The sequence below is a fragment of the Pseudorasbora parva genome, chromosome 7 (assembly GCF_024679245.1).
Source record: "Pseudorasbora parva isolate DD20220531a chromosome 7, ASM2467924v1, whole genome shotgun sequence".
Classification (NCBI taxonomy): Eukaryota; Metazoa; Chordata; class Actinopteri; order Cypriniformes; family Gobionidae; genus Pseudorasbora; species Pseudorasbora parva.
Window position 1 is genome coordinate 11,673,989 of NC_090178.1, and position 27,323 is coordinate 11,701,311.

The window sequence follows — 27,323 nt, forward strand, 5'->3', positions numbered from 1 at the left end:
TTTAGTATTGGCCAATGATTTGCCAGCTCCTGTGTCAGCATCACACATGTGAACAGTGTCCAACAGGGGCGTGGGACTGGGGGGATAAAGGGTAACGAGTAACCAGGGCCCGAGGCAGGGGGGGGGGCCTTAGAAGTCAGTTTTCTATACATACACGGTACGGGGGCCCAGCAAGATGGTTTGTACCCAGGGCCCAAAATTTGGTGCTACGCCCCTGGTGTCCAATAGCGAGCCAGCATTCTGATGTGGAACTTAGAAGCTCTACTCAATGTGAACAGCGCCAGAGACTGACATGGAAGAGAAGAAATTGTTGAATAAAGTCATAATTTGTTTGTTTTTTGCACACAAAGTACTTATCACTTCATAATATTAAGGTTGAACCACTGGAGTCACAGACTATTTTAACGATTTCTTTACTACCTTTCTGGACCTGGAAAATGTTAATTACATTGGTGAACTTGCCCTTTAACTCAATATGAACAAATCAGACCTTATTGTAAAGTTACCAATATTTAAAGAAAATTGTCCAGTGTTGAAATCAGTGGAACCCATATACTTTTGTTGTATAAAAAAACAAAACAATCATTTTTAAAATATCTTGCGGGTTCCACAGAACTTTGGAACGAAGACAGTTTCCCTTTTTGAGTGAAAATAAAGCTTAAAACAGAATAATCATACATCAACACAGCTGTGCAAAGAAACTCTTTAATCTTCATTATTCGTTAAACATGACTTATATTAACCAATAAATACGAAAGAGGAAACTGCATGCAGCTGACAGATCGTTGCTGCCATCTTGCACAACACAAGTTAAGGCATTGAAAATTCCTGACACTGCTGTACCTGGTGTAACATTGATCACGAAAAACCCGGCCGACGTCACTACTACTTCACCAAAGCGTAGGGTAAGAAGTTGTCTGTAATAGCGTCATCTACTCGTGCTCACCAGCATCGAGTCTCTCGGTACGGTTTTTACATATGGCTTGATATGTTGCTTTTCCTCCTAGCAATAGCAAAACAAACCGGCTAAGTTAGTGCACTCTAATCCGCTTCGGTGTTTCATGAATGAAGTGAGATCGCTCTCATGTAACAGCTCAATGATATATAGGTTTCTGTGCGTATATCTTAAGTGTTCTTGATGCTTCCCTAGTGCTTTATGAGGACCACCAGGATCTTCAAAAACATTTTCTGCAAATACAAATCAAATTGACTGTATAATTAGCAGTTAACATACATTAAAAAAAAAAAGAACTAAATCTGAATGAAGCGTCCCTTCACGTGACGTTACAGTACATTTTCTAGATATACCTAATGGGATGTGGACACTAGGATGGGATTCACAACACTGTGGGTTAAGGGTATCAAAAAACGAGTCACTCAGGAAGTATGAAATTCTGTACAACCCCAAGATTGCATATGTTCTCTCTTCATGTCTCTCTTCTAGCCTTCTTCTTTTTGACTGGGGGTTTCGGGGACTCCCAGCTGTCATCTGTTTTTTCTGGTCGAAAAGAGATAAAAAGTGATTAAATGGGGATGACGTTTCATGTTGTGAGCAATAAAGCAGTTTGTGAATTTAAAAGGTCTGCAAAGCTCATGAAAAATTTATTTGTCTCCCAAAAGAAAGAATTGATTCTGAACTGCCTTAAAGGTGCCCTAGAATGAAATATTTAATTAACCGTGCCATATTTAAATAAAAAGAGTTCAGTACATAGACATCACATACAGTGAGTCTGAAACGCCACTGCCTACTCCTTCAAATGTAAATCTTGTTTGTGAAGAACACCACTGAAAAACAGGCCATTTTCAACATAACGCCAAGAAGTGACACAATCGCTGGGATCCTTAATATGTACGCCCCCAACATTTGCATGTCAGCCAATGTTCATTGTCAGGCAGAACTGCGCAGCCGTCGGGAGTTCAGCAGATAAACAAGCATTACATGAGGAAAGCGAAAACGGCAGATCATGGAGATAGATGTTATGATCCGGGCTGTGCAGGGGACGTGAGGACTTTTCATACCCTTCCCACAGATTAAAAAAAAGTCAACAGTCATGGTTGATGTTTATTTACAATCGGATACCGCAGCAATTTAAATTCAAAATTGTTTGTTTGCTCAGCCCATTTCATCACAGAGAGTTTTCCTAACCTGGGGCAATATAGCCGGATTCGCTCAGCGTCTAAAACTGAAGAAAGGGCCGATTCCAACCATATTCCTGCAAACAGTAAGTAGTGATTTTATCCACTTAACTGTAGACCCCTTTTCTGATTAAATTCAACTTTTCTTAGTAAGACAACATTACGGTAATATCCCGTGTTGTGTAGATGCACCTCAAGATGCTTGTATTGGAAATTCCAAGTAGCACACATAACAGTGTGTCAAATGACAAAGGTTAATATTATTTCCTGCCAGTGTTGTCATAAAATACAACAGAAGATACGCATGTCTAAAATGAACTTTTTGTATACAAGTGCTGAGGAAGCCTATCGTGTCTGACACGTGCTGTAAGCGGTAGACTAATCACAACAGACTGGGCAATCAGACCAATCAGAGCAGAGTAGGCTCTCAGAACAGAGGGCTTTAGAGAGACCGGATCCTTTATTGAACCGTTTCAGACACTGTGACACGAGGTGATGCTACTATGTTTATTATATGGAAATCTAAATGTTAGGAAAATTAGAAACCTTTGAAAAAGCATAATTGGGCACTTTAAATGTAAATGCTCTTATATGGTGGTTGAACGTACTTTGTGTTGGTACAGGAGTGGATTTGTCGGTCGGCTCAGGTCCACTCGTTCTCTGTTGCGTCTGTACTGGAGCTGACGGTGGCTGTGACGATGACAACTTTAGGATCTATTTTTGTTGCTAATAGCCAGATGAATGTTGAAAAACAGAGTTCTCACCCCTGTTATGGCAGCCGAGACATTTCCCGTCATGTTCTGTGCCGGCGTCGCAACGCTCGTGTCTCTCTCTGCCCTCACCTGCAGCTGAATGATTTTCTGCATTAGGTTTGTAGTAACTGATCAGTTTTTTCTGAATAATTTCTGGAAAAATCCTCACCTGAGCAGAAGGTCCAGCATCCTCCACCTTCTTCTTCTTCTTTTTCTTCTTCTTAGCTTTACCGCTACCAGGGGCACCTGCTTCGTCTTTCTCATTATCATTATCCGACTCCTGTTTAATGGAGAGAAATAAAAAATACAACGTTCAGCCTGGGTTCAACTGCTTGTTTATAGGAATGTGAATTGTCAGGATTTACTCAATTCTGATTCCATTCACGATTCTTTAACCGTACTATTTTAGTAACCATGTTCAGTCAAAATATATTTACAACAAAACTGGGCAGCAATATACAATAAGGTCCCATTAGTTATTGTTAGCAATACATTTGTTACAGTATTTATTTCTTGTTAGTTCATGTCCACTGAATAATATTTACATATACAACTTTTGATTTCAAAAGGAATAGTTACCTTCAGAATTAAAATTGGGATTATTTACTCACCCCCACGTCATTCAAGATGTCCATGTCTTTATTTCTTCAGTTGAAAAGAAATGAAGGTTTTTGAGGAAAACATTCTAGGATTTTTCTCCATATATTGAACTTCAAGGGGGTACATTCCTTTGTCAGTGCAGATTCAAAGGACTCTACATTATTTAACGAAACAATCAAATTATACAAAGAAAACGATATACTACATGATCTAGTAAAACTATATAGAAATATAAAAAAAGATAAAGATAGACTACATTATCTAGTGAAACTATATAGAAATATAAAAAAAATTATACTACATTATACATTAAAACTGCAATTTGGACCTTCAAACCGTTGTACCCCATTGAAGTCAATTATATGGAGAAAATGCTTCCCATTTCTTTTCAACTAAAGAAAGACAGACATGAACATCTTGGATGACGTGGGGGTGAGTAAATTATCAGGAAATTTTAATTCTAAAGTGAACTATTCCTTTAAAAATATATTCATTAGCTTTAGAAGTATTTTACTTCTTTAGTTCATGTTAACTAATTTGTAACTAACTTTGTAACGCGTTACTCAAAACTGTTCATCTTTAATGCATTAATTTTTTTATTTCTGATTCATTAAAAGAACCAAATCAGAGTGGTTCTCTGAGTGGTTCAGATTTGTCGTCATCAACTCATTTGTTCTTTAATGGGTCTACATTAGTAACAAAACCAAGGATTCCCTTTTTTCCCCTTCAGCCAAACCCCTTTGATCTAAAATATTTTCAATTAATATTTTATTTAATATTTCACCCCGTTAGCATGTCCTTTGATATTGGTGAATGGTCACATGACAAACAAATAAAATATTTTTGTTCGGTTTAAATTTTTTTTTTTTTTTTTTAATGATATAATTATTAGATATCAACAGACAACCCCCCTGCAGTTTGTAAAAAATTGCAACACCAATCTCTCTCATCACCATCAGTATTTCTAAATGTAGAAACAGATTCTGGATTCTCAACTCAGATCATACAAAGATTTTGATTCCTTGTCATTATTAATCCAGAGGTACAAATTAAGTTTGTTTCCACAGGCCTACAGCTGCACAACAAACTGACCTGTGCCACTTCCAGGACTGACCTGTGCCACTTCGGGGACTGGCGGCTCCAGCGGCAGTGTGCTCACGGGCTGTTGCTCAGTATAGTTCCCCCACTCCTCTGACGGAGCGTCCCAATCGCACGATGGATCTGCAGATGTGCTTTCTTAGAAACACAACAGCGCTCTTAGTAACTCTGTATATGTGAATGAAAGCAGGTTCTGGGTATGTATAGATTCTTACTTATTCCAGACCACTCGTCATCCACTGGTACAGGAGGCTGAGGAGCACTCCAACTCAGATCAGGGACTGTAAACACAGAGAGAAGTTTGTTTATTACGGATCTAGTTATTTTTATACGACGGATCATAATGGAACTGGAGACACTGTACATGATTAAATGACACAGAGAAACAGCCCCTGGCTGAATGAGCAGAGCTACAGTTTAGTTACTTTATTTCATGAATTTGTATTTACCAGCAGTCAATCCACTGAATGAAACTGGAATATGAGATCCATCCACAATGGTCCATGAGCCTGTATTAAGAATATGTATATATATTTTTGAATTAACCAATTTGTATTTACATACATACTATGTATATACAAAGAAATCTCTTATACTTATGAAAATTACATGCATTTTACAAAAAATACAATAATTTTAATATTGTGAACAGTATTATATATTAAAATAACTGTTCTATGTTAATATATTTAAAATATTTTTATTTACAAAAAAGCTGAATTTTTCACATCATAATTCAAGTCTTCAGTGTCACATAATCCCTCAGAAATCTTCTAATATGCTGATTTGCTGCTCAAGAAACGTGTATTATTAGCATCATTGTTGAAATCCGATATGCTGATTAACATTTTTTTAAAATAGAAACCATGATAAATGTTTTCACAATTCATTCTTAAAATGGGAAATATATTTTGTAACATTTTACTATCACTTTTGAGCAATTTAATGCATTTCTGCATAAAAGTATTCATTTAAAAAAAATATAAAATAAAATCTCACTGAATAGTACAAAAAGAGTTAATTATGACCGTGTTGGGAAGATTACTTTGGAAATGTAATGGGTTACAGATCACAAGTTACCCTATTTAAAATGCAATACGTAGTGTCACTTTTTCAATTACTTTATTAAAGTAATGTAACTGATTACTTTTCTAAATTTGCAATGAATATATTCAACTGTTTATATTTTTTTTTACATTTAAATGAGGCAGGTTTACCCTCTAATAGTTATATTTAGTTACATTTGATAACTATAATTCTAGATCCTTATGCTGTAGTAAAAAACATGGTCTATCTTCTTACTGATATGTGTATATGAAGGGAAATTATATTCAACATATGCTAGCTTTTTACAGAAAATATTCAGATGTAACCCCCTTGTAATCGTTAACATTTTCAGAAGTAACTAATTAAACTAAATATTTATATATAATATAAATATTTAATTATAATATATAATTATAACTAAATATAAGTTTGAAGTTTAAATAAAGACTTTGAGAGACAATAAATTTGCAAGTCAGATTCAATCCATGCATCTCCTGTATGAGCACCAAGGCTCAACCAGTCCATCAAGATGCATATAATAAGACAAAATATGCCCTTTTAAATATGCCCAGTAAATTGTGATTCCTAAAAACTTTTTTTTCCTCAATACCTTCCATGTCTTGGGGCCAGACAGAGGGTTCACTTGTCTGACGCTCAGTAGGGACAGTCATGCTGGTGCAGGCATCTGCCTGAACACTGGCCATCTGAGGAGGAAGCTGCGGGCCAAGATCACTCCAGCTAGGACTGTTAACAGTCAGCACCTCCTCCCAACATGGTGTCACTATCATGACCAATACAAGCAAAAACAATCAAATGAGTCCATCTATATTTCACATTACAATCTGTTAACATTTGATTGATTACCTTGAGGAATGACAGTGTCTTGTACAAAACTTGCTTCAATTTCAGGTTGGTCAACTAAACCGTTGAGGGAAAAAATATTTAGATTCTCCCCCCATTATGTATTCACAACTGTAATGAATTATAAACGGTGATCATGAGTGTTTTCAAACTAATTCCAGCTGAAAAACATACCCTCCACTTCTCTCTGTACTGGAGGTGTAGAAACAGTGGTGGTGATGGTGGTTTCTGGTTCTTCTGGGGTGGTCTGGACCTGCTCCACAGGACTAATGGCAGTCAAAGCCGCTGTTGCCACTGGGCTGCCTGACCCATCACCTGGAGTCTTGTCCTTCCGCCTCTGTTGTCGTTTCTCACGGTTACTGACCTTGGTCTCCCAGGTACCTGACAGATTAAATTACCATGACAATCATGTTCCAACCACTGTATGCAAATGAAATTCAAGTTCTCAGTCACAAGTATTTATTAAGCAAATAACGTCACATGTGTGTGTGTGTGTACCATTTATAAAGTAGGAGATTCATATTAATCAAAATACCTTCATCAGGTTCTTTGCCATCAACCGATATAGAAGATTTTTTCTCTTTTGCAGGAGGCTTTTGCTTTTTCTTATTCTTCTTTGCCTAAAACCATCAGGGAACGTCAGGACAAATAATTTACAATATTTTCATTTTTGGGCGAAATTATAAATATAATGACCTTGTCAGTCTTCACTTCTGGTAGTTCTTGATCATCTAACTCTTCCTGTGGTTCAACAGCAAGTCCATTTCTCTGGGCTTTCTGTAAAACATTTAGAAAACAGCTGACTAATAAAACACGATAGTAGAGTTACTGCTAATATTTTAGTAATTGTGGTGACTTCATTCAAATGCCATTTGACAGTTATTTTGAATATCATTTGGATGCCTGAATGTCAGGTAATGGTGTTTTGATAATGAACTGAGTATTTCGAATGAATCGCTTGAGTTAATGATTCAATGATTCGCCTTACATTCACAGCTTTGAGCCGCTTTGAGCTGTCACGGAAACACCGCGCGATGAACAGTATAGTCGTTTCTGCGTATGATGGGAAAAAATAACCAACAGCGATGGAAAACGCTACAATTCGAGTAACGTTACTTTAGTTCACTCAGAAAATAAACCTTGATATTACAGTAAGCAATTATGTGCAATATGAGGACGTGCGATGCTAGAGCCTTTCGTAAATGTGCGACGTTTGTCCAATATAACACTGATGCCGCAAATAAGGACTTTGAAATGGTTTATAAATACCCATGATTAACTGTTAACCTTGGCTTTAGTATGGGCAGTGTGAAACGTGACTAAGATAAACCAGGACTCCTTTAACCCGGGTTTAGAATGAACCAGGGTTGTGTTAAAAGCCTTAAATCACTCGCTTGTCTCCACCTACAGGCGTAACGATGCAACATGCGCTAAATGAATCTGATGGAATCATTCTTGATGAAATGATTCAAAAGAATCGATTCATTAACCCCCCTCCCCCTCTAACGAAGCAAACCTTCTCAGAATTCTTCTTTCTGTTCCTTCTCTTGGGCTCATCTGCCTTCTTCACCGGTTGCGCCGGACCGGTGTTTTCGTCGGTGTCTCCGGTCTCTGTCCCTGTAAGTCTTTTAGAGAAACCACGACAGACCGAGACCCATAAAATTAGCATGAAAACTAGACCGACCCAGGCCGTTAAAAGGAGCAGCCATGGAGCGCACAGATCAGGATTCAAGCCCAAATCTATTCCCAGCTCAGACTTCAGATAGACGAGGCCGGTCGACAGGGTTTCTCTGACATATCCCGTTATCTGCTCCACATGCTGTGAAGCGATCTCTTGCCAACCCGGTGCCATTGCAATCTATCGTGCGGGCACCGGCGTGCAATCATTCACAAAATCAATACTTTGGGATAATTACACGGGAATAAACGTTGCTTTGCCAGTTTGCCCCCAGCCAACGTGCCGCCGATTACTGCTGCTCATAGACTATTGCTGCTTCTGTTCAATCATTGGTTGGAGGTGCATGAACTCACTTGCAGACAAGCTCCCCTTATTGGGCTGGAGTGCAATTGAGTTTACTTACATTCTTTTGAAATGGACTGGGTCAATGTTTCCCAACCAGCTATCTGTAGGCTACTCCAAACTGGAGTTGGGTTTTCCAATGTTCTTTTATGCCATCAGCCTAAAATAACTTAAGAACTTAGAGTTAAGGTCACTGCTTAGAATTACTTGAGTAAAAGTTTTAAGATATTTATTGTATTTAAGTATGAAAAGTATTTTTTTCCTCCATATTAAACATACTTAATTAAATTGAAAGTAAAATGCAAAATACAAAAGAAGCAAAACAATATTTAAAAAAAAACTATACACAAGATTGTGTTCAGTTTGTGTTCAGCAAGATTGTGTTCAGTTATAACTCTGTTTCTTCCTATTAGTTTTCTTTGATTTAAAAAAATGGCTTAATGTTTATTGTAAGTTTTAAATGTAAAAAACATTAATTATACCTTGATCATGTTAATTCATAGTCCATTAGCCTAACTAATGTAAGATACAACTTAAAATGTATTAGTTTATTTTTAAATATCAATGAACAATACTTGTATTAGCCTACCTTAATTAATGTTACAAATGGACTCTTATTGTAAAGTGTTACCATTTCAGATAAATCCAATCATGTTTTCAGATGGCCATCTTTACACAGAAAGGCATTGAAATTAGTATATTATAGTATATTATATAGTTATATATTATATATGTATATTATATATAAGTATATTATATAGGCTATGTGTACTTCCACACTTTATTTGCTTATATTTTAGAACACTTGATGATTATCTAATCAAAATATGTTACAGTGATGATAAAAAAAATGAAATTGAATGTGTTTCTGATTTATGTTTCTGTCGGCTGTATGAGGATACAGTATGATTTTTTTATTTCATGTCAATATCTTTAAATATGCCACTTTGCTGCATAGCAATTGCATAAAAATGACCAGCTGGATATAAACTAATGCAAATAGATGGTCAGACATGTGTGTGTCACATTAACACAACTGCTTGAGGTAGCTACTAATGTTGTTAGCATCCTCTTAGTATGACAGCATTTATGCAGTATAGTCAACAAATGAATTAGTGATAGGAAAACAGAGATTTACAAAATATAGTGGAGTAAAATTAAAAGTTTACGTAAAGTACAGATTCACCCAAAAAATACTCAAGTATTTTTAAGTACTGTAGCGAAGTAATATTACTTCATTGCTTTACCATTTGCTCCATGGTCTGCTCACAGTCTGGTTTGCCCGTCTGCAGATCACGAAGCAAGCGGAAGGGGGCGCTTGCGGTCTCAACGTGGCACACGAGCCAAACGCAGAGGAAGAACAAGAATAACGGTTGAAAAAAAGTCCAGAGTTTCAGGGCACCACGGCGGGTATTTGAAGCTCGAGGCCGTGTTTAGTTTGACTGCTTTGTGTCCTTGTTGTTGATATTAGCATCCAATGAGCGTGTCTCGTGTGATGAAGCACGTTATTGTCCCTCTGGCCTGTTTTCGCGTCATTGTTAACTTTAGTAAAGACCCTTTCAGCCCATGAGTTAAGGTACGTGGAGTTGTTTACTTTTTTACCAACCTTTTAAACTCTACGTTAGCTATCTGTGCGGTATGTAAAGTGTTTGTTTAAAGCAGCAACACACGGAGAGCTTAGTTAATAACATCTAAATGAGTGTAATGCCCTAATAATCTAGGTATCTCTTGATAACATTGAATCAATTTCTCTGTTGGCTTTTTGATTGTGCTAAAACGCGCTATTGAACTCTGACTTTGATATCTATTCCAGCTATAAGCTTTGGAAAATATTTTTCGCCTGTAAATTTTCCAAATAAGATATTTAAAAAAATGTTTATCTATGAAAAATTTCGATTACTTTCTAAAAGTATATTTAAATAATCACTATTACCAAAATGTATATTATTATGGATAGTATGTAATATTATTATTACGAATATATATTCTTTTAATTATAATAATATTATTAATAATTATAATATACATTAGTAAATTATGTTTATTTATCCATTTGTTTGCCGCTGCTTTTATCTTTGTGCTCTTTTTATTAGCTTGTTTTCATTTTGTTAAAAAATATTGGCTAATTTCACAGTTCTGCAGCGGAGCTAAATGGTATTTACTTTGCTTTTGGATTTAATATATCCCCCTTCCTCGTTTTTTGTTTGACAATGTTTTTTGTTTTGTTTTGAAATGAACTAATGAATCCGATCCACAGGTGACTGCTTCAGGAATGACCACTTCACAGAAATACCAGAACCCCAAACTCACAGGTACAGATCCTGGATGTGAATATAAGTTAAGTACCTCATAAACATAATAGATTATCACATAGTGTGGTTATTGTCTGTGCCAGCAGGGCACTGCGACACGGAATGGCTGACGCCTGCTGTGTCTGAGAAGTTCCAGAGCCGTTTTGGATGGCGGCCCAGCACAGCGGACAGTGGGGACACGGGACTGGGTACCTCTGACCACACTGAAGGTGAGAACTCCGTGGATGCATATCTGTTGAAAAATATCATCAGACCCCTTAATCTTAACATCTAAACATGTATTCCAGGCATTGAACAATGCGTGTGTACCCATGTGCAAGAATAGAAGTGAAAGGAAAACAAAATCTAGCATTACTTACTTTTGTCATCTTAAATGGTTCACCCAAAAATGACAATTATCCCATAATTTACTCATCGTCAACCCATCCTAGGTGTATAGGACTTTCAGATTAATAGTTATATTAATATACAGAGATATCTTAAAAATGTCCTGGCTAATCCAAGCATTATAATGGCAGTGAACGGCTGCTTAAAATTTGAAGCCTAAAAAGTGCATCCATCCATTACAAAAGTAATCCATACAGCTCCGGGGGTTAATAAAGGCTTTCCGAAGAAAATCGATGGATTTGTGTACGAAAAATATGCATATTTAAAACTTTATGAAGTAAAATATTTAGCTTCCAGTGGACCACCTTCTGTATTCAATTTATGAAGAAAGTTTAATGGCTCGCGCAGTCAAATCGCTAGGTCCGACTCCATCATCATTGAACCAGTTAGGCTTTTTCCGTTAGATGAATATGAAAGGTGGTCCACCTAAAGCTAGATATTTTACTTTATAGTTTATACTTTTTTTTTTCTTACACAAACGGTTCACTTCAGAAAGCCTTTATTTACCCCTCGGAGCTGTATGGATTACTTTTATAATGGATAAATGCATTTTTTTGGGCTGTCGATCACTGCCATTATAAAGTTTCGATTAGCCAGGACATTTTTTAATAGAACACCCATTGTGTTCCAATATCATATACATCTAGGATGGGTTGAGAGTGAGTAAATCAATTCATTTTTTCACTTTCAATCTTCAGACATAATCGATCCAAATTTAATTATTTATGACAGTCATTGGTTTTAAAAAGAACCCTTTTTAATTTACAACAGACCTTAAAATCCTGCTGGCTGTTTTTAGACTAAGCTGTAATATTCTTATTCATGGAGATGTACTCAGCGTTCTGGAGCTCCTATGAGATTTGGAGGAGGATATGATATTCCATACCATAGATTCCTCCAGGCGGTGTTGCGCTTCCACCGATGGGGGTCTCATTAGGAGGGCCTGACCTGGAGGGCCGAGTGGAAACTCTGATCCAGGTCTTGTTTCCTTCTCTCTGCCTTGTTAAGCATGTAATACACAAAGATTAGCTGTACCGAAGAGCTGGTGCATGTCGATTACCACAGATCTGTACTGAATGTGCAATGCGTTTAAAAACATTTGTGTACTGTTAAATGTGTAGCTTATGTTTGCATTATTGTGGTGGTGTTTGGCCTGGTCTGATTGTTTATTTCTAGTGATAGACTGACATATCAGTTAGGCTGATTAGTGGCATAAGCATGCCCAATGGAGGTTTTTATAACCTCTTAATATGACTTCCAAAATGATGACCTTGTCAGTGATCAAATCCTATGTTTTGACACTAATTTTTTGACTCATTTAATGTCATTTAGCATTTTATACAGGATTATTATTAATATTATTAAGTCATTTCAATTTCCCAGTCATGGGGGAAGCCTGAAAAAATCAGAGAATTACAAAAAAAAAATGTTCCCCAAGGATTGGAAAAGTCATGAATTTGTCTATAGTAATGTTTACCTAAGTCTGCATTTATTTGATCTGAGAGATACTGTAAAAGCAGTAATGCCAATTTGATGTTCAAGAAAAATGTCTTTAATTATCATCAATGTTTAAAACAGTTGCTTAATATTTTTGTGGAATCAGTGATAGATTTTTATTCAGGACTCTTTGATGAACAGAAAGTTCAAAAGAACACAGTTTATTTAAATTTAAAAAAATATTTTTAACCATGTACAAGCAGTGGTGGTTAAGTTACTCAAAAAAAGTAATTAATTACTAGTTACTAATTGCATCTTCAATAGTGTAATTAGATTACTGAACAAATTACTGTCCAAAAGGTATTTAATTACTAATTACTTTCTAAATTCTAAATCAACCTTGAGTTAAGCAATTCAAGGATAGACATGAAATGTCTCAAATACATAATAAAAAACTATACATTATTCTTATCAACTGACCAAAGTATTACAAATGTGAGAAGGATATGTAAAACATGTATTTTAAAGTTAGACTTAAAATGTTGATTTTAATTACACTATTGTATTATATATAATTATATTTAGTTCAATTACATCAGAAGTAACTAATTAAATTACAGAAAAAATCCATTGCTTTACTTTTTCAAGGGAAAAGTAATTAAATTACAGTAACTATTATAACCAACACTGTGTACAAGTCTGTACATTAAGATCAGTTTCATGCAGCCTTGCTGAATTAAAATATTAATAAACTGACCCTAAGCTTTTAAACAGTAGTGTACTAACAAATTACAAATAATTCATTAGTGCATTTGTCTGTATCAAAATTATTTTATCATTATCCAAAAGTCATTATCCATAAATCATAAATGGCTGTAAATGTCATGAAAATGTATTAGTCCAATAAGATCCTGTTTTTATCTGACCAGCCTATCTAGATATTGGTATCAGCTACTGAAAAGCATAATCTGTCTTTTTTTTTTTTTGTCAAAACAATATCCTGAAACAATTCTCAGATAGTTCCCATAGAAACAGTAATGTTTAACTGCTAAATCTATTGAGTTCCATATATACAACTGTGGCACTTAGCAACTAAGTATAATGTTCTTTGACACACTAATAAGAGTGCTTTTATTTGTTTTAAAAACAGCCAAAACGGTGGAGGCACAAAACTTCTTGGCAGCCGTTTCACTTCTAAATATATGGTTGACTGTCTGTGGGCTTCTGTGTTGTGATGGTGACGGCTTTGTTTTGCTTGGGGTTTCTTGCAATGGCAGAAAGCCTCCAAGAATCTTTCGTCGACCCAAGGAATTGTTTAAACCTGTCCACACAGCAGATGTTCAAAACAGACACCCTAGGGGCAGACCCTCCTACTGCTGCCTGTCTCTCGACATCTCTACTTAATTTGTGTGTGTTAATTTAATGGTTGTATTGAGGAACTTTATTTAAAGGCAATACAGAAGTATTAAGGACCATTAAGCATGTATGAGTGTGAGGTGAACTATGGTTAAAGCAGGAGGCCCACACATAGACACCTCACTGCGTAACATGAGAGTGTGCTATAAATACCGCTAACCTTTCTGTGTGTATGCACTCCTGCACTAACAGAGTTGTAGAAGAGAGAACAAACTGTCATAGCAGGTACTCACCTTGCCTGAGCTTGATGTCAATTTTTTTGAAGGACGAGTTCTGGCAGACTGGGTGGGCGTGTTTTTAGATCAGTAGTTTGTCTAAATCACTTACTGAAGATGCACAGGGAGGAATGTTTTTCTATGCAGTACTGTGCTTCAGTGTATAAAAATGTTATCATTTTTTGGTATCGCTTTTACTTCTAGCAAGGTGAGTACCATTTTTTCCAATGGTTTTTGTTAGATGTCAAAACTAGTTAGTATTAATTAATGTTTGCCAAAATAGAAAGATTGGCTAATTTAGCAAATTATTTTGCAGTTATATAATGTCTATATAATATGTTTAGGACTTATTACTAACCTATGGGGCAAACTGGAAGGAATTTATTACTTCTTTACTTGTTTACATTTTCCCCCTTAGGGCATACCTTGATATACAACTTGAATATTACTGAATTTAATATTTTATATATTTTTAATATTTTAATATTAATATTGAATTGTTACTGTAGAATTTAATGTGTGGGACAGTGTCTGTCAGTTAATAACAAACCGTTATTTGGAACATAAATATTAAAACTATGTCAGCCCATAACTGTCCAGCTGTATAATTCAGATATTTGGTTGAATATAATTTTTTTTTCTTCTTAACTCTCCAGTGCTCTTCGGTTATTTTTGACTAACATTTATTTTAGAATTATTTTAGTTTACTTCATTGGAATGGTATGAAACTTGGTACTTGCTATATTAACACAAATACAAATTATGATTTGAAAAGGTTAAATTAAATAGTTATGAAAACGAGTCGGACATACTCTTCAGTCAAAAAGTGACTATTGGAAATGATTAGGAAACTCTTCATCTAGTAGAAATATTTGGTAAAGTGCCTAAACAATCTTACTAAAAATTTCGCATTTTTAGGGTAAATCATGTTTTAAAAAATGTTTAAATAAAATATTATACTAAAATATTATTTTCCCCCCTTTTTTATAACAATAAACTTAACTTCTATAACTTTTTTTTGTGTTCACTTTTAAAAAGATACCAAGCTTAAGCCTGTGTTCCAATGCATCCAGAATTTATGAAAATATTGGAAACTTTTACTTTTACTAACTTTTACATTGTAAATGTCATTTTCAGGTCTATGCTCAACAGGTAAATGGATTATAACTACTGCATAAATCTAATTTAGTTCCATAAATCCCTTAAAAATACAAAACATCAAATGAACTCGTCTTTTGTTTAATTTACGTCTCACCCTATTTTCTGTTCTAGACATCTGCAGCACTAGCAGCAGTCCATCCTTCCAGCCCATCCGCAGTCAGATCCCCATCCCAACCGCCCATGTCATGCCTTCCACGGCTGGAAATCTGGCCTCTAAGATCAAGCCACATGCTTCTGAAGAAACCCGGGCGTCCTCCAGCTCTTCCAGCTCCAAGTCATCCCTCTCCAAGTCTGCATCTTCCCCCAACCTGGATGCTCAGCACGAAGGAAATTTAGACTTGACTGCGGTCAGGCCTGATTGCCTGAGCCGATATCGAAGCCTAGTGAACGGTCTCGACCACTCGCTCTTCCCCTCTGGAGATCAGACGCGGCTGGATGAAGCCCAGAAGTTTGATGTACCTTGCATGGAGCCAACACTTAATCAGTCGACTCTACTCGGGGGCCTTTGCCCTGATGTACGGCAGCAGCTGCAAATGACCGGGCTTGGGGACAATGCAGGCTTGCTGGAACAGACTTTTAAAGTCCTACCAGAGGCCAGGGCAGGTCTCGCTTGTCCTGTAGACCCATACAGCCAAAGGAACATTCATCCAGGTTCTGGTGCCTCTGGCAGGATGTTCTCCATACCTCAGGGCCTGCAGACTCAGGCTGTCCTGAGGGACCAGGCCAACACAGCAGCTTATGATCCGTTACTGCAAGAACGCTGTTGTGATCTGGCCAGCTGGCAGCAGCAGAAGCAGAAACTCGAGAGTCTGCGGCTACAGGTGGAACAAATGCAGGTTAGAGTTCAGCTCATGTACTGCTGCATACAAGAAAAGAAAAGGGAACAGTTATGTAATCATCTATAAAGTTAGCAAGAAATCAGAATTCAACACATGATCCTAGTCTTATTGTTTGAATAATGATAATCATCATTATTTGGTTGTCTTTATTTTTCAACAATCAATTGAATCAAGTGTTATTTTAGTATTATTTGTATACCTTAGTGTTTATTCATATTTTGAATGGGCTATTAATTATAGACGTAAAGTTTTCATTTTAATTTGAGTTAGTTTTAGTAATTTGGGTATGTGCTTTTGACATTTTTTTTTGTTTTCAGTTTCTATTTTGCTTTAATTTAATATAAATTTTAACACTTAAAACACATTTTATTTCAGTTAGTTAGAAAATGCATTTTTAATTTTCAAGTTGATTTAACATTGCCATTTTATTTCAGATTCATTTCAGTTAATGAAAGTGATTTTTAATTTAGTTAGTTAGTTAAAAACATTTAATATGTAAAATTGCTTGCTCTGCCTCTAAAATTGCTTTTGTCTTCTGTTAATATAATATAATCTTTCATCAAACAATATGCTACTTTAGTATTTATTCATATTTTGAATTGGCTATTATGTATAATTTTTTAACTACCGTATTGTTAAAAATGTTTACGTTGGTCATGGAAAATGTTAATTGCAATTTAGGCAAATTTTTCAAAAATAATGAATAACTTGAGACGAACAGATGCATTATTACGCATTATTTAGAACAATAACTGATAGTTTGGCGTTCTACTTTTTTGTCTTGGTTTTAAATAATAATGTATGGTTTAAAAAAGATCTATAGTATGTTTTCCATGTTTATTTAGCTATTTTTGTTTATTGCAGTTAATGACAGGAGGAAGTGGACAGTATGCGTCTCTGTATCCAGCATCCCCTCACACAGAGAACAGCAATTGGGATGCTTTCATTAAAGCTAATGAGAACCTGCTGAAAGAGAAAGAACTCACAATTGAAAGGTAATGCCAAGTTTTCAGTAGTGTCTTAATATGTCTTACATAGATTCTGAACATTCACTTATGCTAAACGTAGTAACTTGTGCGTTGCAGGCAGAAGCAGCAAATGTCTCAGCTGGAACAGCGTCTCCGAGAGAGTGAGCTGCAGGTGCACAGTGCCCTCATGGGACGTGGAGCCCCTTACACCGATGTCTGTCTGTTGAGACTACAGGTTAGCACACATGCATGCACATAGCCTATTCCTCATTCTGGATCGAAATATCTCTGTGAACCGTCTGTCTTCTTCCTCTGTGTGATAGGAAGCCCAGCGGGAAAATGCTTTTTTGCGAGCCCAGTTTGCTGAGCGCAACGACTGTTTTACGAAGGAGAAGATGGAAGCGGACCGGAGACTGGGTGCGGTGGAAGCAGAGACGCAACGTCTGAACGAGGTCTTGAAAGAGAGCAGTGAAAAACATGCAGAGGAGTTAAGGAAACAAGAGGAGAGGGTGAGCAATATCCAAGCTTCATCATATGACCTGAATCTCATTTAACTAATGTTTTATTTTTACGTCGTGTTGCTGTTCTTTACTACAAAGATCCGCAGTCGGGACAAGCACATCAACAGCTTAAAAAAGAAGTGCCAGAAGGAGTCAGAGCAGAACAGAGAAAAACAGCAGCGGATTGAAACGCTCGAGCGATATCTGGCTGACCTCCCCACCATGGAAGACTACCAGGCCCAGCACAAAAAGGTATTGCTCTCTCAGTGGCCAGCCAACAAAAGCCTTTTCCCGGTGGTTTCAGAACAATTGCTCATAATTTTCAGCTTGAGATGCTTCTCTTGTGTTGTATTGCCAGATACCATTATAGCATCCACTGCACCCATATATCACACATCTGGTCCTATTGTGTTCTTTAAGTGCTGGATCACAAAATCCCAGGCTCATTCTGCCTTTTCTCCAAGAAAACTGCAGTTGTTTTTGATTGTGCTTTGTTTGCAATTTTTTTTTCAAATGCACCTAAACATCTTAGATTGTATTTTTCTGTATGGAAACGATTTACCTTGCTTGTCTGTGCCTTTTAAACATGTTTATTAGCCTGTTTGCCGAGTGATTTTAGCTGATTATACACTATTCTTGCCATTTAAAATAGCCAAATAATTTAATTGTTGCGGTTTGCATTGGATGGCAAAGATGAGATTTTATTTTAGTGATGTAGCATTCAGTTTCAGAATCTCACCCAGAACTTGTTTATTTGGTATCATCTTATTATCTTTTTTTTTTTTTTTTGCATCCAATTGATCAAAGTGACAGTACAGAAATGTATAATGTTACAAAATATTTAATTTATTTATTATTATAGTCATTTATTTCAAATGAATTATTTTTGGTAACACTTTAAAATAAGGTTCATTAGTTAACTACATTAGTTAACATGAACTAATAATGAACTGCACTTATAAAGCATTTATTTATGCTTTGTTAATTTCAACATTTACTAATACATTATTAAAATCTTGTTAACATTAGTTAAAGGGTTAGTTCACCCAAAAATGAAATTGATGTCATTAATGACTTGCCTAATGTCGTTCCACACTCGTAAGACCTCCGTTCATCTTCAGAACACAGTTTAAGATATTTTATATTTAGTCCGAGAGCGTATCTAAGTTTATGCACACTATACTGTCCATGTCCAGAAAGGGAATAAAAACATATTCAAAGTAGTCCATATGTGACATCAGTTAGTTAATTAGAATATCTTGAAGCAATGAAAATACAGTTTGGTCCAAAAATCGCAAAAACTACGACTTTATTCAGCATCGTATTCTCTTCCCTGTTTGTTTTCAATCCTCAAATAAAGATTCAAACGGTCATGAATCGGCGTATTGATTCATGTTACGGATCGCATGCCAAACTGCTGAAATCACGTGACATTGGCGACCCGAATCATGAATCAATATGCTGATTCATAACCGTTTGAATCTTTATTTGAGGATTGAAAACAAACAGGGTCATTAATGACATAAATTTCATTTTTGGGTGAACTAACCTTTTAATGCACTGTGAACTAACATAAACCATGAACAGCTGTATATTTATTAACTAACATTAACAAAGATGAACAAATAAAATAACTGCTCATGGTTAGTTTGTGTTAGTTAATACATTAATGTTAACTAATGAACCTTATTCTAAAGGGTAACCTGCTTTTCTTTTGAAATTCTTAATCAAAGAATCCTGAAAAGATAATTATGGTTACCACAAAAAAACACAAACTGTTTTCTACATTGATGATAATTTTTTCTTCTTCTTGAGATCCAAAGTAGAAGTTAATGTTCATGTGACTGAAGACTGAAGAAATGTGAAATATAAAATAAAAATGTGAAATATTAAAATTTAAAGTAAAATAGCTGAATTTTAGCTTCATTATTCTGAAAATTCAGCTTTTATTTTAAATTATAATATTTCATTTTTACTGTTTTTAATATATTTTTTATCAAATAAATGCAGCATTAGTGAGCATAATAGGCCACTTTTAATGAAACAATTCTTACCAACCCCAAACTTTTGAATAGTAGTATATTTATGTGGTATATTATTTTGCTCATTCTATCACGTGACTCTTCAGATATTGGTATTGGCATTGGCTATTGAAAGACCCGTATCATTTCACCAGCATTTTGACTTCTGTTCTCAGTCCTCAGTCCTTGGTTGTAATGCATTTCTGGATGTTGTATTCCAGCTGGAGGAGGTAGAGGAGAGGGCACTTCAGTTGCAGGCCACTGTCACAGATCTGGAAGTCCAACTGGAGGGGGCCCGCAGTGCTGTGCGCAACAAAGAGACCCAACTGGAAGAACAGAGATGCAAGGAGAGAGAACTACTTGCAACAGTCACCAGGTATAGGAAAAACCATGCAAACCCCTGCACAAAAAAAACATCCTGGAGGTTTCAAAACCATGAGTCTACTGATTAGGTTTTGGAGCATATTGTTTGATTTGCTTGTGGTTTTAGTCTCCAAAACAGAGTGCAGGAGAGCCTTGAGGATGGAGTGCGATTGCCCTCTCTTGACATAGAGAAGCTACGAGAAGAAAACACTACCTTGAAAGATGACCATCAGCGACTCAAAAAGGTTTTTAGGCATTTAATTTATTCAATAAAATCAGCAAATAGATTTGTTAGTAGTGCTGAAACATGACCATTGAATAATATGAATGTATGTTCTGTACAAATATATTAACGTACTGTCTTAATGAATCATGTTTTTTAGGTCATTGAAAAGCAACTCAGGATAATGGAGCAGCTTGGCTCACAGATAAGGGTACAGATTTAGATTTAAACTTATGTTTTTGGCCGACACTTTTATCATGATCAAGCATTCCCTGATAAATGAACGTGACTTTGGCCATGCTCTACCATCACACCTAAACTGTAGGTCAAACAGTAGAGTGTGGTTTGGAGTGTGTAAGAAGAGTGAATCAAACAGATATACCAGTTTCATTAAAAACAATTTAAATATATATATATATATATATATATATATATATATATATATATATATATATATATATATTCAGAGATTGCAACAATAGAAAGTTTATTTCCCATTATTTATTTCTCATCTCAATTCAAACTGCAAACTCACAATTTAGATAAAACTAAAGATATTTAAAAATAAAATTTAATTTGCCATGGTGCTGCTGACTACTGGCTCAAGAAACGCTGTACGGAGTATTTAATTAGTGTTCCGTCTGCATGCACTACCATTCAAATTAAGTTTGGAGTTGGTAGGATTTCTTGATGTTTCCGAAAGACTCTTGCTTGCTGACCCTGCTTTGTTTATTTTAGACGCAGTAAAAACAGCAGCATTGTAAAATATTAAATTCAAAATAAGTGTTTTCTATTTTGATATTTTAAAATGTAATTTATTTCCTGATGCAAAGCTACATTTTCAGCATCATTACTCCAGTCTTTAGTGTCACATGATCCTTCAGAAATCATTCTGATAAGCAGATTTTCTGCATTTTTTCATTTTTACATTTAAAGGAACAACATTTATTTTAAATAGTAATCTTTTATAACACTATAAATGTCTTTCATTGTTACTTTCGATTAACTTAATTCATCACTCCTGAATAAAACCATTAATTTCTTTAAAAAATCTTGCTGCCCCCAAACTTTTGAAATGGTAGTGTAGGTGGAAAAATCATATTAAAGAACAGTTCATGGAAAACGAGCATCATTCTGTTCCATGTTTTGTTTTTTGTTTTGTTTTTTATGGAACTGGTTCTAAATAAGAATTGGTCTTTTGTTTACATCTCAACTTGAGGACTGTAATTGGCTGTAATTTAAAGGGGGGGTGAAATGCTGTTTCATGCATACTGATCTTTTTACACTGTTAAAGACTTGGAATCCCATACTAAACATAGACAAAGTTTCAAAAGTTAAGGTGGACGTTTGATGGGAGTATTTCTTTGTCAAAAATACTACTTCCGGTTAGTCATAAGTTTCGGCAAGTTTTTTGAGATCATGCGTCCCCTTTGACGTTAATGGGGGCGGAATTTCCTTGTATGGGCCTTACGGACAATTCTACCGGAAGCGCGTGAGAGAGAGCGAGGGAGAGAGCGAAAGCAACAGCCTACGCCCATCAAAGCGCTGGCTTGTAGGATGCTGGACAGGTGATGTGCACATAACAATGTCACCAAAAAAGTGCGTTTTTGGTTGCCAGACCAAGACAGTCCTGCACAGATTCCCCAAAACCCCGCGTTAAGGCAACAGTGGATGTAATTTGCTTTTCCGGATCAGCAACTGAGTTGCGCGAATGTTTATATCTGTTCGCTGCATTTCGGTGCCGACTGTTTCATAAACAAGGCCCAGTTCGACGCCGGATTTTCCCGATCGCCTAATGCTGAAGGATGGAGCAGTCCCAACGTTAGAAGGGTGAGTGAGACTGCTTCAAATGTCTGTGTTTTTTTTTAGTCCGCTTACTGTCTACACAAACCACGCGTAAACACACAAACACACGTGCACAACTGCACTTCCCACATGTACACCTTCAAAGACAAAAATACGACGATATAATTCAAGTATAAATATGTAAATAACACAAGCCGCTAAGCATATTATATAGTTAGTGTATAACTTGTACCACATAGAGACGTCCTGCTCTAGTCGTTTTTGCTGCTGCTCCTGTTCAACTGCAGCCTCTGGGTCTGATTCCGGATCATAGATGTATGGCTGTATCTGATTAAAAGCCATATTTTTATTTTGAATAAAGTTTTTTTCCCGCTGTTAGGGATGAGACAGCTTTACGACGCACTCGACTCAACACACAGCGCGCTGCTGCACACGTCATTATTTAGCTCCGCTCACATGACACGCCCCCACCCGCTCGGCTTTTTTCGGAAAGACTCGGAACAGCGCATCTTTCTTATATAATTATTAAAAAAATAAAGACTTTTCGGAGATATGCAGGATGCAATGCTACTCTATAGGTACTCAAGATTGACATGACACGGACTGAAACTGAGTGTTTCACCCCCCCTTTAAGTAAATCCCCGCCACTACGAGCCAGGCATCATATTCTGTTATTACGTCCTTAGGAATGTACTTGCAATAGTATCTAGGAGGGGAGGAATCTTTACAAACACCTTCAGCAATGTAGGAGGCTTCTTTAGACATTCTGATATTTTTTACGATAGGAAAAAAGGTCTGACGTCTATATTTGACACCTCAGAGCCAAGTATCCCCCAACCCCCAAGTATCTTGCACCAAAAGCAGTGGCAGTTTATCTTATATTATCAAAATGCTTAGTTTTATAACCTTATTAGTATGTGTGTGTGTTGACTTAGACTCTGGAGGAGCAGCTCTCTCAGGAGGAGTGCGGTAGTCAGGCTCTGCGAGAGGAGGTGGCAGAGAAAGAGGAGAGTCTGCTGCAGTTACGCATCGCTATGAAGGAGGTTTGTTTTTTGACCATAATGCATATTCAACTTTTTGCCTTTGTATTTTTATAGTACACAGGAGACTTGAGGTGTGCATGTGTTTGCATTTTAGCTCTCAGTGCAGAACCAAGAGCTGATGGAACACAATCTGACACTGCAAGAGCGTCTTCAGGGCGAGGAGCCGGCGAGTGGCTGTGGTTTGCTCCCCGTGGGAGCCCGGCTCACCCAGAGGCTGTATGGAGAGATGGCCGCCTGTCTGTGTGACCTCCGCTCCCTCTGCAACGTCCTCACCCAGCGGGCTCAGGGCCACGACCCGAACCTCTCCATGCTGCTCGGCATTGCATGTAAGTGCGCCCTCTGCTGTCTACATGCTATAGAGAACACTAGGACTCCAGCGGTTAATGCCTAAATATAGTTGATTATATATACACCTGCATTAAAATCTTTTGTTTAATGGAATAATACATTTTTATATCTGTATTTGCTTTACATGGCTTATGAGATTGTTTGTTTCATTCAATTTTTTTCTTCAACAAACTATTTTCAGTTTAACAAAACAGCCATAATGTAACATTTAAAAATAAATCTGCATGCGCCTTACAGAACAACATTGATTTGCTTGTGCTCTGCTCCTCTGTGTGGATGAGTGTGTACAGGATACAGGACCTCTTAAGAGTGGATGGGCAGAAAAATCTTTTTATTTTATTTTTACTGCCAGTTATTCCCAAATCCTTGCCATTTAAAAAAAAAAAATCCATGGTCATCTTTAAAGAGTTAAATGTTTAATGCAAGAGTTAAGAGGAATTGAAAGAATTAAAAAAAATAATTAATTTAACGAATATTTGATTTTATTGGTTTTTCATTTGAATTTAAATTAAATGGATAAATTGTAGATTTTCATTTAAATTGTACTTGTGTTTTTCATTTATATGCTGTTTATTTAGTGTGTGTATATAAAAACCGAAATATTTTCAAATTTTTACTAGAACATTTTATGATGACATGCAGATCCTCCTCTAAGTGATAACATCAATTAACCCCTTAAGTGTCACTGGCCCACCGGTGGGCCCATTTGCCACTGCATGTTTAAAACAATATATCCTATATTTATCCTGATCTAATGTTGACAAACTATATATCAATCGAAAGCTTACGAACTCAAGATTCATCCTGTGCAAACCGATTTGAAATCGGACCTTGCGTTACCATGGAAACGGTGCTCTAAATTATTCTAGCGGTCTCCTCCCCAAGTGGCGTTGTCATGTTTCATATTTATTTAACATATTTATTTAATTTATAATAAAAACCTTTTCTAATCTTGACAAAACGCATATCGTCGGAAAGGTCTTAGTCTCACCGTTCTATATCTGCAAACTGTTTTGTGATATTTACACAAAAATATGTACATTTGACACAGGAAATTGCATTTAAAAAAATCAATGGAATTCAAATGACACCCGGTGGCTATTTGTGGTACAACGCCTAAACAAAATCTCATGGGAACTTCAATTTTTGTGATATCAACTTCAAATTTGGAACACAAATTGATTAGACATATGGCTTTGATTTGATAGTAATTTTAGAGTCTACATTATTTTGTAACATATATATTGTATATTAAATATTAAATATCTAGTACAGTATATTTGATTTACAGTACATTTAAACTTCCATAACTTTTTTAAACTTAATTTTTTTGAAGTGATTTCACTTGAGCAATACTCTGCTGACTGTCTTCTTTAAAATGAGACCAAACTTATGTCTATATTCCAAAGCATTCTTGAATTGCAACCATTTAATTTTGGATAGTGAATTTTCATGTATATTTTCAAAAAGGGGGGTGACACTTAAGGGGTTAAAGGAAGTGTATGTAAGATTGTGGCCAAAACTGGTACTGCAATCACTTTAAAATGACTGTACAGCGGTGTGTCCCCCTCCCCCCTGACTCAAGGTTGCCAGATATGCAGCAGGAGCGTTTGTAGCTGCAGCTGTGGTAACTAGAGCAGATCTGGCAACCCGGATGCCCAAAAGCTACTGACTTCGTCATTGGTAGATAGTTGGAGGGTGGAGCTTCAGGCTGAAACACATGTCAAGATCAGTTGAGGGCTACAACAAAAACTTTTAATTGACACGATCCTGGCCGGACTAATGTTTTCAGTGATATAGTTATTTGAAATTAACATGATTTCTTAATGTCTAGTGACATACCAGAGTCATTTTATGATTAATACAAATACATTTCTTACATAGTTCATTTAATATTCAAATCTATTATGGTAATTGAAAAGGACGCTGAGCAGAAATGGATCAAAATGACCAAAATCTGTCTCCACACACTCATAGCAAATATTTAATATTTCGCCCATGCCTAGATTGGCGTCCTTGGCTGTTGTTTTGGAGTTGTGGTAGGGATGTAATGTTCAACAGTTTTGCTTCAGTATAGCAGCTATGTTGTGTTATCTGTGTTGTGACCGTTATCAGCTCTGACTCTGACGCCGTGTCTGTCTGTTTGCAGCAGCTCCCCCTCCAGTAGGAGAGCAGTGGGAGGACTGGCTGAGCCCTGAGGGGCTGCAGAAGAAGCTGCTTGAAGCTCAGCAGCTCCGTCGAGACGTCGAGGAACTGAGAACCACTGTCTCTGACCGCTATGCTCAAGATATGGGAGAGAACTGCATCACTCAGTGAGCTCAGACAGTATGAGGGTAACTCCACATCATGAGTGCCTTTTAAAGACACTGCAATCTCTACCAAAACAAATCTCCTTCACGAAGGACTAATGACACTAAGGACATTTGCAATCTCTCAAAACAGAGTGCTATTTTTATACAAAATTTTCATACAATATTTTTCTAAGATTCTGATGACTTTGTGTGCAATGGAAAGAATGTTTTAATATAAACCTTTCCATGTATTTGGGAATGCCTGTGATGAAGTTGACAGTCAACTGAAAATATCTAATCTCTAACATGCCATTTATTTTTTATTGTTACACAATGGCAAAACCTGTAGTGACGCTCGGTTGTGTGTAATGACAGGTCATTAACTAGCATCCATTATCTTACAGCAAACAGAACGCACCATATCAAAGACATCCAAGTCTGAGGAAATATTTGGCCACCTTTGGATGTTTGAGGTCACGCTTAAATCATCTGTAAAACCTCTAGTGTTGCAAGTTGGTCGATAGACATTCCCTAAAATAATATAACAACAAAAGAAAACCTTTTAGAGCTGTTTCAGAGTCTAGATGTACACAGCATTATGCAGATTAATAAATTGGGACGTTTTAAAGCAAGACGGGTTTAACATAATATTCATTTCTGGTTTAATCTTCAATAAAAAAGTAATTGAAAAATAACCACTTTATAATAATAATAATAATAATAGTAATACATTTTTTTGAAAAAGGTGCAGAGTAAAGTGTCCTGAGAACCTCATTGCATTATTTAGTTTTTTACTGCTGCAAAATTAACACTAAAAATATTTTAGAATGTATTTGGTCATATCATTTGAACGAGTAATATTTGCTTATGTATGTTTGTTGAGAGGCAGGACCATCTTGCCAGTAAAATAATAGGATATATGATGTGCTTTCTTGTAATCCATATTTGCCGTCTGGTGGTTTATAATTTGTTTAATCAGCGATGAAAATAGCCACGCTATTGAATCAGTACATCAAAGGAAATCAACTGGTGAAGAAAATATTGGCGAATGTCAAACATGACAACAGGTGCATTGCGTTCGGTGTCGTAATCTGTATTTGCTGAAGTTTTACAGCATGACATCAATGTAGACACTAATTTTTTTTTCCTACTGTAATGTGTGACTGGCAAGGTATTGGGATTCTTTTACAAAAATGGACCATAACTTTTGGGAAGTATTGCAGTGGTAAATAGTTGTCTTTGGTCCAGCTACATCACTAACAAGTATGAATGTAATTAAACGATGCAGCAGATGTGTTTTCTATTGTAAGAGCTCTTTCAGGTTAAACACAAAACCAGCCAGGCAAGCTTTATATGCTAAAAACTTTATAACAACACATGTCTCCATCTCTGTTTATAATATAATATATATCTCGGTTTTTAGAAATAAAGATTTGTATTTCATTTGTAAAATTGCTTGTTTCCAGTGTGTATAATGAT

The 27,323-nt window shown here is 36.2% G+C and overlaps 2 protein-coding genes across 7 annotated transcripts; one reads left to right on the forward strand and one right to left on the reverse strand.

Moving 5' to 3' along the window:
• Window positions 1-691: 691 nt before the first annotated feature.
• Window positions 692-8,498, reverse strand: mtdhb (metadherin b). 3 transcript variants are annotated; one of them, XM_067448147.1, is made up of 13 exons: window positions 8,011-8,498; window positions 7,191-7,271; window positions 7,030-7,114; window positions 6,669-6,875; window positions 6,498-6,551; window positions 6,244-6,414; window positions 5,036-5,095; window positions 4,802-4,867; window positions 4,603-4,724; window positions 3,058-3,168; window positions 2,901-2,978; window positions 2,745-2,826; window positions 692-1,498 (listed from the first exon to the last, which is right to left on the reverse strand). In XM_067448147.1, the coding sequence occupies exons 1-13, from the start codon at window positions 8,344-8,346 to the stop codon at window positions 1,428-1,430; spliced, it is 1,524 nt and encodes a 507-aa protein (XP_067304248.1). In that variant the 5' UTR covers window positions 8,347-8,498; the 3' UTR covers window positions 692-1,427. The 3 variants fall into 3 exon arrangements, with proteins under 3 accessions (XP_067304248.1, XP_067304247.1, XP_067304246.1); XM_067448146.1 differs by having other exon boundaries at window positions 2,901-2,984; XM_067448145.1 differs by having other exon boundaries at window positions 2,901-2,996.
• Window positions 8,499-9,846: 1,348 nt separating this feature from the next.
• Window positions 9,847-27,241, forward strand: cep85 (centrosomal protein 85). 4 transcript variants are annotated; one of them, XM_067448151.1, is made up of 14 exons: window positions 9,847-10,090; window positions 10,772-10,826; window positions 10,910-11,035; window positions 15,554-16,278; window positions 17,146-17,276; window positions 17,367-17,484; window positions 17,573-17,758; window positions 17,849-18,001; window positions 19,992-20,146; window positions 20,261-20,378; window positions 20,517-20,567; window positions 23,098-23,205; window positions 23,300-23,531; window positions 25,706-27,241. In XM_067448151.1, exons 2-14 carry the CDS (start codon window positions 10,787-10,789, stop codon window positions 25,867-25,869), a joined length of 2,307 nt encoding a protein of 768 aa, XP_067304252.1. In that variant the 5' UTR covers window positions 9,847-10,090; window positions 10,772-10,786; the 3' UTR covers window positions 25,870-27,241. The 4 variants fall into 4 exon arrangements, with proteins under 4 accessions (XP_067304252.1, XP_067304250.1, XP_067304251.1 ...); XM_067448149.1 differs by having other exon boundaries at window positions 25,703-27,240; XM_067448150.1 differs by having other exon boundaries at window positions 10,913-11,035; window positions 25,703-27,240.
• Window positions 27,242-27,323: the final 82 nt, after the last annotated feature.

Bases quoted from the DNA above. Each gene is read 5' to 3' on its own strand.
- mtdhb (XM_067448145.1), bottom strand. From the start codon at position 8,346: ATGGCACCGGGTTGGCAAGAGATCGCTTCACAGCATGTGGAGCAGATA. The intron at 7,272-8,010 runs GTTTGCTTCGTT...AATGTTTTACAG, and splicing joins GAAAGAAGAATTCTGAGAAG to AAAGCCCAGAGAAATGGACT. The intron at 6,876-7,029 runs GTATTTTGATTA...TTAATCTGTCAG, and splicing joins TGGCAAAGAACCTGATGAAG to GTACCTGGGAGACCAAGGTC.
- cep85 (XM_067448149.1), top strand. From the start codon at position 10,787: ATGACCACTTCACAGAAATACCAGAACCCCAAACTCACAG. The intron at 11,036-15,553 runs GTGAGAACTCCG...TTTCTGTTCTAG, and splicing joins TACCTCTGACCACACTGAAG to ACATCTGCAGCACTAGCAGC. The intron at 17,485-17,572 runs GTTAGCACACAT...TCTGTGTGATAG, and splicing joins TCTGTCTGTTGAGACTACAG to GAAGCCCAGCGGGAAAATGC.